At 40.8% G+C, this 11712-nt stretch overlaps 2 protein-coding genes across 3 annotated transcripts; both read right to left on the bottom strand.

Moving 5' to 3' along the window:
* Positions 1-630: 630 nt before the first annotated feature.
* On the bottom strand, positions 631-3564 carry LOC108009695 (fas apoptotic inhibitory molecule 1). The gene is made up of 4 exons (XM_017074245.4): positions 2974-3564; positions 2822-2887; positions 1468-1758; positions 631-1382 (listed from the first exon to the last, which is right to left on the bottom strand). Exons 1-4 carry the CDS (start codon positions 3109-3111, stop codon positions 1191-1193), a joined length of 687 nt encoding a protein of 228 aa, XP_016929734.1. The 5' UTR covers positions 3112-3564; the 3' UTR covers positions 631-1190.
* A 3078-nt stretch (positions 3565-6642) lies between these two features.
* Lap1 (leucine rich repeat containing protein 7 lap1) lies at positions 6643-11222 on the bottom strand. 2 transcript variants are annotated; one of them, XM_017074243.4, is made up of 6 exons: positions 10854-11222; positions 10577-10783; positions 10384-10519; positions 10038-10327; positions 8097-9884; positions 6643-8036 (listed from the first exon to the last, which is right to left on the bottom strand). In XM_017074243.4, the coding sequence occupies exons 2-6, from the start codon at positions 10727-10729 to the stop codon at positions 7860-7862; spliced, it is 2544 nt and encodes an 847-aa protein (XP_016929732.3). In that variant the 5' UTR covers positions 10730-10783; positions 10854-11222; the 3' UTR covers positions 6643-7859. The 2 variants fall into 2 exon arrangements, with proteins under 2 accessions (XP_016929732.3, XP_016929733.3); XM_017074244.4 differs by having other exon boundaries at positions 10577-10780.
* Between the last annotated feature and the right edge of the window lie 490 nt (positions 11223-11712).

Raw genomic sequence — 11712 nt, 5'->3', positions numbered from 1 at the left:
TAATTTCGTAACTCTAATTTTTACACAGAGAACAGTTAACCAAATTTTGGGTAGAAATTCTCTTAAAATGCGAACAAAAACATATTTATTTATTGTATTCATTTTGTATTATTTATTTATAAACGAAAAACAAGCAAACACAATCCGTCTACTGGCAATATATCTTTGTTAAGTATTAAATAAACTTTTGTTTTTTAATGCATTCCACTGTACTTACGACAACAAAAAAATTTATTTTTGTTGGTTTATGAAGGCATAATACTTGATGCCATTGCAAAAATAAAGCATATTTACAAATCTTTAGTGATGAGAACTTTGGTCGAAATCGAAATCAAAATTCTCTTTTCTTTGAGTTTCATTTTTCGCGTATTCCGCGTAAATTTTTAGCCTAATATTTAAAAATAAATATACAAATTAAACTTAAATACCAAATTGTATATTATGGTTTTGTAACCCCGCATAAAAATATTGAGAAATTGATTAAACTTAGTATAAATATATCAAAAATATCATTGTGTTGCAAAGGTAAATAAATTATTGTGTTTTTAATTGAAACAAAAGATAAATTTCAACAAAAATGTTACTTGTTAATGTATGAAAAGCAAATAAAAGTCAAAAATTAAGCGCAAATTGTTAAATTTCCAAATACAACGCAATCTAAAAAAAAAAGTAATATTGATCAAACCGAGTTTTTGATTAAACAAAATAGTAAGCAATCAATTTAAATGCAAAACAAACAAGACAAACACTGCACTTAACGGTTACCGAGTTGATTAAAAACAACATGTATTCTTTAGCCTATCCCATTAATTATGTTGTTGTGTTTGATAACCAAGTTCTATGAGTAAGTTTAATTAGTATATAATGATTTTAATTGTGCGTATACATAAATTTGTATTTTTCTTCAACTGATGTTTCCAACTGATTTTATAAACTGGACGCACTTTTGGCATAAATTACCAGATGCTAGCAAAATGTCAAAATGAAATTGAAAACGTAAACGATAGTTGCGTTACAATTATGCATATAAACAAAAAACGAATAAAGTATTGTATAAGAAAACGTGGCTGGGTATTTAATTACGCTTTGAAAACAATTTCCGCAAAACTTTTATTAACAACTGGGGAAAATTTAACAAATGTAAAACGTTATCCTATCGTGTGTGTGTGTGGGATGGGTGGTGGTAGTCCTTAGTTGCTCTGCAAAATGGAGACCGGCTCTTGCATAATCTCCTGAATCTTCGCCTCCGGAACTGGCACCCCATTCGCCAGCAGAGTGTGAACGATGCCATCATGTTTATTGCCACTTGAGCGTGCCTGAAGCACGAATTCCGTGTCCTGCAGCAGGAACTTGGTGTCTGTGCCGCCGTGGACGAAAACCGACTGCGAAAACGGAGGTAATAAAGCGTAAGGATGGGTAAGTGAGTGAGTGTGAAGGAGGCGGAACCCAGCCATGGCCATGCCTTACCTCCTCGGTGCGCAGCTCATCGTTTACGTACAGACTCAGCGTGTCCAGCTTGAGCATTATCCTGTACTCCTGCGGAGGCGGCTCTGCAGCTGAATCGCATGTGTATAGCCACAGGCGGTATTGCCTCGTCATATCCTCGGTGTACTGTTCGTGGGACTTGCCATCGATGTACAGGGAGTACTCGTACTTGAAACCGGGCGCGGGATCCACTCGTATGATGCAGCGCGTCTGATCGATGTGAAAGGTGTCCTCGCCCACCAGCTTGAACATCCAGTCGCGTCGCAGGACCTCCTGTGGTTTTAAGGTTTACAATGGGAAATAGCTAGGTTTTATTCATTTTCCTCATACCAGAAAAATAATGTGAACAAATTAAGTTCTAAGAGGAAACATTTGCTACAAATTAATCATACGCAATGTTGCCTACGATAAAATATTTTATTTTTACCCTGGTGTCGTTGACTTTGATTTATATATTGCATGTTGTGCCTGCTAGACTTAGTAATTATAGTTATAGCGCGATTAGTGTTAGATTTAAATACCCAAGGTCGTAATAACCCCAACTAAATGACATTATATAAGCCTTTAATTTGGTTATATACTGCACTAAATTTGGTTCCAGTTTAGTTCGGCTTTAATGACGCTTAAATTTATTCGTAAAGTACTTAATAAACACCAACTTAATGAGGTCTTAAACATAAATATAGGAAAGCGGAACTGCGGAATGTCACCTGAGGGCATCAAAAGTTTAATTTGAGTATTTACTGACAGTTATTTTACCATCTCCATTTTAAACTTTTTTGTCTGAACAACTTTTTTAGCCCATAGATGGATGTTAGCCAGACGTTATTTACTCAACTAAGGTCAGTTTTAATGGTTTGCAAACTTGTTATGCCTGAAATAGGTTTTAAATCAAGCAATCCACAAGGGGGATTTGGGGGATAAATCCCCCTTCAATTGGTCTAAAAAGTATATGTAATATGTATTATATTCCCAATTTTTGATTTTTATGCAACCATATTTTTGTATATCCCCCTACAAATATTTTTGAATCCGCCACTGTTTTAAACTATACCTTTTTTTCAGTTCACAAGTTCAAGCCACAGCTAAAAATCTAATTTTAGTTATCCGGGCCTTAGCCTTGAGTTTCCTAAACATGTAATAACCAATTTTTAATAATTCCTAAATATAGTCTTGCGTTTTTATAAAGGACAAGAGCTCTCTGCGGGGAGTCAAAAGTAATTTACTTAAAAAAGTACATGCACACGCCCGTAATTAAGTCCCCTTTCGCAATGCAAATACTTTAGCAGCTCCGGAGCCACCCATTTAACCTCCCCTTGAAGAGCTAAAAACTTACCCGTCCATTGACCCAAATCATGCGCCGCCCACTGGTTGTGCCATGTTCCAGCTCGATGCGGTACATCTGCGCAAACAAAAAAAAGGGGACTATTATCGCGAAACTCTCATCAAGTTAAGTTGGGGTTTTAAAAAAAAACACTTCTAATATACCTTGCCATTGATGGGCACACACCATTGAGCCACGATATTCTGTTTGTTATAGCGCTGGTCCTCGGGCACATGATCCTGCGTCATCGTGGGCTGCGTGGACAGATTCTCCAGGCGCAGGGTGGGCGAGAGAAAGGACATGGGTCTACTATAGCCTCGAGTCGATCTGGCTTTTGGCCCCACCGACAGCCAATCAATAAATCCTATTAATATTTATAGTAATCGCCTTTAAAGTGCAGCCAACACATAAATGGGTTATACAATCCCCGAAAAAAGATATTCCCTGCAGTTCAAGGAACCCTAATGCAGGGGTAACTTGTGTAATCTGCAGATCTGCTTTGAATGCACTCTCCACCTTTTGTTTAGACCACGAAATCGGTCTAGATTTTTATTCCGTTTTCAGGCTTTACCGGAGCGGCGAGAAAACCGCAAGACCGAACCGCACGTTGTTAGCACCAATGGCACACTAAACAACAAACCCCGTATACAATAAAAGCCAAAGGAGGAACTGAAGAAAAACTAGTTGGCCCGGCCCGGCCCGGCTGCCTTTGCCTTTTGGCCCGGCTCTCCGGCTCTGTTCTGTACTGTTCTGAGCTGAACTGAACTGGCCGAGAGTCGCGGTCGCGTTTGTCGGTCTGCCAAAGTGAAGGCAAAGTGCAGAGCAACTACGCCGCATGGCGCCAAAACAGAGTTGATTTGTTTCCACTAGCCGTGCGTGTGGATATGGGTTTGAGTGTGTGTACAGGGAAGACTCCTACAAGACGTACACCCTCGTTTTTGGTAACAGCTTGAGATATGTTCGATTTATTTCGAAACTCCTTTGTTCTTGAGATTAAGCTTAAATTTACCATGAAATTAAGTTTCTTTTTGGAACTTAATATATAGTTAGTACATTTTTTAAATGGTACCTTAATATTTTAAAGATTTTCTGAAAGAAATATACGAGGATTGTAGAAATCGCGCCGCTCTGAATGAGGTTGGATTTCTTATAAGCATCAAAATAAATTTTACACCAGATAAGCTATACGGGATTTGATTGCACACCTGGTAGTTCTTAAACAATCTACGAAGATCTGTTGAATTTGGATCGTACATCAATTCGAACCGTCTGAAACATGTGCTCAGGATAACTATGTACCACTATATTAGGAAAGGAAAAAGAAAGTGTATGGATTTCTAAACATGTTTTCAAAATTCCCTAAGTTAGGTCAGAAAAAATAAAAGAAATTCTTTTACCTCTACTTAGATACTAAGGATACCGTAAAAGAAGATACCTTTATAAGAAATCCAAACTTTTCAAAAAATATTGACATGATACCTATTACAAGTGGAAGATACTTCTAGGGACCAATTTTGTATAAAAGGATAACTTAGCTTTAAAAAATAATACCATTGTTGGCTTAAACTATTGCCCTATCATCAATAATTTAGAGGCCTGCTACAAAGTACCCACTGTATCCACTTCTCAATACCCCGCCGAGTGTCGCTCGCATAAAAATAAACTTTGCCCCGTCAAGTATGCAATTGTTTCTGCATTGCAATTGCCCCTCCTTTGAGAGTGGGCTGTTCGGTCTGGGTTTTCGCCAATGCCTCTGGCATCCAATTGAGCGTAAGCCAAACAATATTCGTGCATACATATTTTATTCCGGATGACAATTATTTGCCCCTGGGGGATACCATCGCCAGCTGAAGCGCCTGCCACACGGGCAATCGTCGCAAATTTGTCGCATTTTTGTTTTGTTGTCATGTTTATGGCGCAACATTTTCTGGCCATAAATACACGCCGAAAATGCTAATGACCGATTGGGTGGGTTTTAGTGGGCGATACGGAATACGGAATACGGCCGATACCAATGGGTGATTCTTGGGTGCCAACAGACGTGAGGACTTGCCGCCTCCGGGTGGTATTTCAATCGACCAGAAGCGATATTGATAAATGTATTTGGGCCAGATTGGATAAGAAGTCGACAGCGAAACGGGCACATCATATGTCAAATCAAGTTTCCCGGGACTCGGGCTCTATGTATATATGTAGTATGTAGCACTCAACCCACTCCCTCCCAAGTGGGTGGGTGGTAAGAAAAACATATGCCATCGCCCCAACACGCGAAGGTCACTGACAAAGCGCCGTTTGAAGTCGCTTACAGTTTTAGTTGATGTTGACGCTATCAAAGGCAAAGGCAGTGGGTGGGTGGGTGTTTGGCCCAGGGTGGGCTTTCGACTTTCTCTCTGTGTGTGTGTGAGTGTGTGTGTGCTGGTGTGTAAAAAAAGAAAGCACCAGATAACGAAACATTTGACAAGGACAAGGCTGCCTGCCACCCGTCAACTCCCCTTTCGGCACGAAGCTCCCCAGAGGCAGTGTGTTAGTGTAATTATTAGTGCCATACAAAATAAATATGTCCGTATATTCATACAAACATCCTTTTTTTGACGCTCGCCCGCGAATCAGCAGGCTAAAACACTGTGGGAGTTTTATAAAAAAAACAAAAATAAATTAACTCTAGAGTATAACCCTTTATACTTATCAAACTAAACAAGATAATACCTATTTAAATTCAAAGTATATAAAATTGTTAAGCAACCATAAAAATCTAAGCTTTTTTGAAATCATGATCCCATTTAAAATATCTCTTATTCATTCTAATATTCATAGAATCCATCAAACTGAACCGGATAATACCTATTTAAATCAAAAACTTGTAATAGTATTAAGCATCGATAAAAATATTTTTTTTAAATCATAATTTTATGATGATGTATTAAAAATGTAGAATATTCTATGTGTAGCCATATCATTTTTTTCCAAAAGGAAGCATTTTCCGTTTTAAGTCCATTTCTCAATGACAAGTTAACTTGTATCATTGACTTAAATGGCGGTTTTGGAAAAGTAAAGCCTATCCAAATAATGTTACTTTTTTAAGTGACTGAAAAAGGCTACCACTCTCCTATTATTATGTTTAATACCAGATCCTGAAAGAATTGGTCTTTCGTAAAATGAACATGATAATGAGTATAGGAATTTTTCTTTCCAAGCAATTAATTTCATGTTATCTTTATCGGATAGATAGATAACTATAACCTTAACATGATATCGAAAACTTGGACCTCAGAGGTCTTAAATGAAACACCTTTTACAAAACAATACTACTATATTAAATGAAAAAGATAAGATCAAATTACCAACTTCTTTTCTAATTGTACATAAACTGCCTGTGAATAATTCCTGTGAATTGAATACCTGTGTTAATTCAGCATTTTTACTAGTTTATCCTCTTCAGCCCATCGTACTCGGTTGCGCTTTTTATGGTGACTACTTTCCAGTTGAATTTATGGACCATTCCGCTGGTTGTTCACTTTTTATGCAAATATATATGGCCAAAAGTGCCGCAACAGACAACATTCGGTGGCGCTGTCGCTGATGATGTTGTAGATAGTTTCGTGGAACCAGGGGACAGGGTCGTCCTGGAGGATTGGATTGCGTGCCTCGCTGGTGTCAGCCGACTGGCACACTACAAATGTCGCTGGCAATTAATTTCCATAGATAATTGCCTGTCGATAACGACAGCGGCAGCAGGGACATTAATCAAAGGGCCGGCTGTTGACTAGATGGTTTTTTTTTGTTCGTGGGCCTTTTGGCGTCTGGATAAGATTTAATCAAAAACTATGGCGAAATGACAAAGTGAAAGTTGTATTTCAGTGATTTGTGGTAACGCTCTTAAATCAAATTGAATTGGCAAAATGTGTGCGCTTGCTTAAGTTAGCTAGATTCGTATGTATGTGGAGGCGTGTGTTCTTCAATAATGCACATATGTATGACTATATATAAACGCCATGAATATATATATGTGAGTGCTTAACTTTCGAATAGATTTCATGTGATTAACCAACCAGATAAATAATAATACTGATCACAACGCCAATTGTGTGAGAATTCAGTTTCGTGTTAACAGTTCGCCATTGAAAATAATGTTTTGACACTTCGATCGATTGGACAATAAATATAGAGTATACTTATATGTAAATACAGATAGAATTTATATTGCTGCACCATAACAACTAACATAAACAGCAAATATCCTTTGTAATCAAGTAATTGATCTATACATATAATTTTGGAACAAATTTGAACAACGCTGGGCGTAAAATAGGCGCTAGTTGAAGGTAATTTGTCTGATTATCGTGAGTATATATATGAGTGCGTATATATATACCTATAATCGACGCTAATTGCACTATATAATTTTTATGCTGTTACATTCCACTGGCGGTCAGAATAATAATCGCACATCTTGAGATAAATCTACGCATCGTGATTATGGAGTACAGGTTATTTATGTTTGTCTAGAACTCATAATTGACACAACGTATTATTGCATTGCCTAATGTTTAACTTAACTATATACATAAGATACCGATTAAATACTGATTAATTAAATTAAACATTGATAAATATAACTTAATGGTCGCTTCAATTGGATTATAAAACAACTGATTTAGAGTCAAATAATAAATGCATTTCATTTTCAATCAATTCAAATTTTGAGAATACTTGTTGAGGGCTATAACTACTAATTTTGGCCGTATTGTGGTATTATTCTTCTAATGAGTATGGAGATACTTCAATTAGGTGTAGAGAAAATGGCAGTTTGGATTTATCTAACTATCTAATATACGAAAAGCATGGGATCCTCTAGCTGGCGATTGTGCTCTATGACTGATCGTTTGACCGCCAGTACGGAAGGATGTTATGAACTAACGTTATGATAGGTCCAAGTGGCTTTGATCCGATATCGGCGATGCTGCTTATTTGAAAAATGCGGTAGAAAAATGCACAAAAAGTCTTCGGTCTCGGGATGGGAATCGGATTAAGTCGGTAAATAAATGGTCCATCATTTTCTCGATAACATTATGTTCATGACCGTGCCGCAGTTAAGCAGCACTCGTTTGGCATCGCTCAGCTTGGCATTGGTCAGGTCGTAGCCGTCTATTTCCAGCAGCTTGTCGTTGAGGTTCAGTAAGCGGGCAGCATTCGTATTCGGCGTTACGGAGCTCACAAAGATGCCAACCTGCAGTAAAAATGGTGATATGTTATGACTGATTTCACTCTTAATGGATGGTAAACTCACTTGATTAAGCAGCTCTGCTATGTCGAAGCCGATGCTGTTCTCCCACTTGAGGGTGACCTGTTTGACTGTTGGATTTTTGTGAACACCAAAGATCCAGGTGGATTTCTTGTGGCTCGCTTTGGAAGTATTGTTTGTGGCCGTGGAATTAAGCGAGTGCTGCGACATGCTGTCGTCCAGCTCCTGGTCATCCTCCTCCGGATTTGGTTCTAAATGGCTGCTGATATTGTTTTGGTAGTCCAACTGATCGACCGACTCATCGTCTTCCTGTGCGCCAATCGCTGTGGTCTTGAAGTTGCTGTTGCTATTCAAAGCATCTTGGTAGATAGTTTGCTCCTGTAATTGTTGCTGTTTTCGCTGCCGCATGGACTCGTAAAGGTTGAGATCCTCGGGTGTTTTCTTCGTGTAAACTCGAGCTATGTGATAAGGTGGTGGTTCCAGTCGAGGAGTTTGCATCGTCTGTTGCTGCTGTTGCTGTTGCAGGGGCTGCAATTCGTAATCCTGATCCCCGTTTAAATGCGTGGTGGGAAGCGGCGTGTTGGCCTCCACGTAGAGCTGTTGGTAGTGTGCCTCATAGTTGACCAGTGGCAAGCCGTAGTACTCCTGCGTCGGCACCGGATGCGCCATCTGCTGCGCTTGCTGATAGACTCCGTAGATGTGTGACGGTTCGGGCGCTATGCCGTATATTGCACTTGCTGTGGCCTGGTCCACAACATCCTGGTTGGCATTGCTGTTATCACAGTGAACTTGGCCGTTGGCCACCACACGCGCCTCCCTCACCTCGCTGGCATTCGCCGATGTGGTCGCCGCCTGCGCCTGCCTTACGTATTTGGCCATCTGGCGCAGCTCCTTGGGATACGGTGTGGGTGAACGCATCAGACGCACGGAACCGGCCATCTGATCGGGCGTTGGTGTGGGCGGAGCGGCCACGAAGCTGGGGTAGCTGGGCGCTGGCTGTGCTTTGGCATTGCTCAGAATAGTGGCCTCCTCGGCAAAGCAAATCCTCCTGGAAGGACTCACATGGGGCTGCTGCTGGTTGGCGTAGACAAACTCGTACTGCTCCTGGGCCTGCTGTTGAGCCTGTATACTGTTCATCTTGAAAGTGACTTGCGGCAGCATAAAGCAGGTCAACTGGGTCTTTGTACTCGCATCCAGGTATTGTAGTGGCACCAAAGGCTGAGATTGGTTGTCGCTCAGCCACATCGATGTGAGATTCACTAAATTTAACATCGAAGATGGCAGAGCATTTATGTAGTTATTGACTACATTGAGTACCTTCATCTTGCCCAGGTTTCCAATGTTCTGTGGCAGGGCGGACAACTGATTGTTGGCCACACTCAGCACGCTCAACTGCTGACAACTACACAGCTCATCGGGCAGCTGACGCAGTTGATTATCATCGGCGAACAGAAAGCGCAGGCTGCGCAGCATCCCAATCGTGCTGGGGAGGCGTATCAGTTTGTTGTGGCTTAGGACCAGTTCTTCTAGCTGTTCCAAATAGCTTATGCTGTCGGGTAGCTCCGTCAAGCCGTTCGATTCACACTTGAAGGTCACCAGGGACTTTAGCATGCCAACGCTGAAGGGAAAGGCCTCCAGGCTGTTGGAGCATATGGACAGCACCTCCACGTTCCGCCAGTTACTAAGCTCACTAGGCAGAGTGTCCAATAGATTTCCATTGGCCTCAAAGTGCTGCAGCTCGCGCAGCTTGCCAATGTTGGCCGAAACGCGACGTATTTGGTTGAAATCGATCCAGAGCTCCCGTAAGGACTTAAGCTCGCCAACAACTTCGGGCTGGGGAGAAAATTCAAGTTAGAATGGTTTCTATAGGGTTAAGCAAGGTATTTACTAGATCTGACATGATTTATCAGTTAACACAAAATGATAAACCAACAACAAAGTTTATTCTAATATCAGAACTAGTGAATACCCTATGTTTTTCCTCACCAGCTCTGTAAACTCATTGCCACCAATGTCCAGTCTTTGTAAGTTGACTAAACGCACCATAGACTTGGGCAGCGTAATGAGATTGTTGAGTCGCAGCTCCAGAATTCTCAGATTCACCAATCGCCCAAAGTTGGCAGGCAAAAACTCCAGGTAGGTCTCGTTCAGCAGCAGCTCCTGTAGAGAGATGAGCGAGGTAATGGCATCGGGAAGACGTTGTAGGCTGTTGCAGCTCAGATCCAGGTGGGTTAGGTGCTTGCAGGCCTTGATCTCCTCAGGCACATTGACAATAACTGAAGGGGAAAGAAATATTGTAGTGTTTGAAGTAAGAACATGGGGTAAATCTCACGATTCCGGTTGAGATCCAGATGCTGCAGCTGGCGCAGACTGCCGATGGCCTGAGGGATGCTCTCCAGATTGTTGCTGTTCACGTGGAGCACTCGTAATCCCTGGCAATAAAACAATTGCGGTGGCAGAGCTTGCAACTGGAAGATAATCAAGGGTAAATAAGGTGCCCAGATAAGACCAATCAGTATACCCACTCTTGTAGTGCTCAGATAGAGCTCCTCCAGGGTTCGTTCGTGCTGCCAAACCTCGGGGAAATCGGTCAAAGGCGTATTACTATAGTCCAGCTTGTCGATCACCTCCTCGCGCTTGAATTTGAAGCAGGGGAAGCATTTGCTCAGCAGCGGCATCTTTGGGTTAAGGTTATTGCTTTTCGTTCGTTAATTAAGGCACGGTTGTGGCTGCTGTGGGGTATATATATATACGTAAGCAAAGTTAGTGACCGGAGCTGGATCGTCGAATCGACCAACTCACCTGTGAGTCATCGCCTCCGTTGGAACGCTATTGTTGGTCCTGCTCCATTACATTCCATGTCCATTGGCATTTTTGGGCTTGTTATTGTTCTGCTTCTGCCCACCAACACTAACACGCACAGGCTCACTCACCCACACTCGCATGCATACACACGGCAGACTTGGCAAGCCTCTCTTTTCGGTTTTTCGCAAATTTATCATCTATAAATTGATGATTTTATTATTTATTTAACCGCTCTATGCCGACCCCGAGTGGGTGCTATTTGTTTGGCCCATTTAAATGCGTTTTATTTAATGTTTTTCGCTTTGAAAACGACAAGTTGCTTGCAGGTGTTAGTGTTGGTAAATGCCGAACGCGCTAGTGATGGCAAAGCACTGAGTCGCAGGTTGGCTTTCGCATGGTTATCGATAGTTTGTTTATATATGTAAAATATTTTATTTAATGCTAAAAAATCAAAAGAACACATTTTTTAATGTAAAACAACTGGCTAGTTGATTTATGTGTTCTGCTGTGCGTATATCTTGGTATATGCATTGCAGTTTTCAAACCTCTTAAAACTATCGATAAGACCAAAGCTTCACGATATGACAAACAGGTGGCGCCACATAGCAGTCGTTACATTTCAAATAGGCGGAAAGTAAACGTTACGAAAACTTGGCTTCAGCGAATGCATTTTTCCTCAAAACGCTTTACCCTTTGCTAATTAATATTTACTCTACACTTCCTGGCTGCGATTGCGCTTAGGCAAACTGCGCCTGTTGTGTTGTCACAACTGTTGATAACGGCATATTGCTAACTTGGTAATAAAACAAATAGCAATATGCGAAATCAAGCGTTTTCAAAAGTTTCAAAGTTCAAA

This window comes from Drosophila suzukii, chromosome 2R (genome assembly GCF_043229965.1).
Source record: "Drosophila suzukii chromosome 2R, CBGP_Dsuzu_IsoJpt1.0, whole genome shotgun sequence".
Classification (NCBI taxonomy): Eukaryota; Metazoa; Arthropoda; class Insecta; order Diptera; family Drosophilidae; genus Drosophila; species Drosophila suzukii.
This window is presented reverse-complemented; position numbering and strand designations above follow the sequence as displayed.

What these genes read in the sequence shown, in the direction of transcription:
- LOC108009695 (XM_017074245.4), bottom strand. Translation starts at nt 3,111, where the DNA reads ATGTCCTTTCTCTCGCCCACCCTGCGCCTGGAGAATCTGTCCACGCAG. An exon ending in GTGTGCCCATCAATGGCAAG is followed by an intron (nt 2,888 to 2,973) that starts GTATATTAGAAG and finishes TTGTTTGCGCAG; the next exon opens with ATGTACCGCATCGAGCTGGA. An exon ending in TGATTTGGGTCAATGGACGG is followed by an intron (nt 1,759 to 2,821) that starts GTAAGTTTTTAG and finishes TTAAAACCACAG; the next exon opens with GAGGTCCTGCGACGCGACTG.
- Lap1 (XM_017074243.4), bottom strand. Translation starts at nt 10,729, where the DNA reads ATGCCGCTGCTGAGCAAATGCTTCCCCTGCTTCAAATTCAAGCGCGAG. An exon ending in TCTATCTGAGCACTACAAGA is followed by an intron (nt 10,520 to 10,576) that starts GTGGGTATACTG and finishes ATTATCTTCCAG; the next exon opens with TTGCAAGCTCTGCCACCGCA. An exon ending in TAGCAGAGCTGCTTAATCAA is followed by an intron (nt 8,037 to 8,096) that starts GTGAGTTTACCA and finishes TTTTTACTGCAG; the next exon opens with GTTGGCATCTTTGTGAGCTC.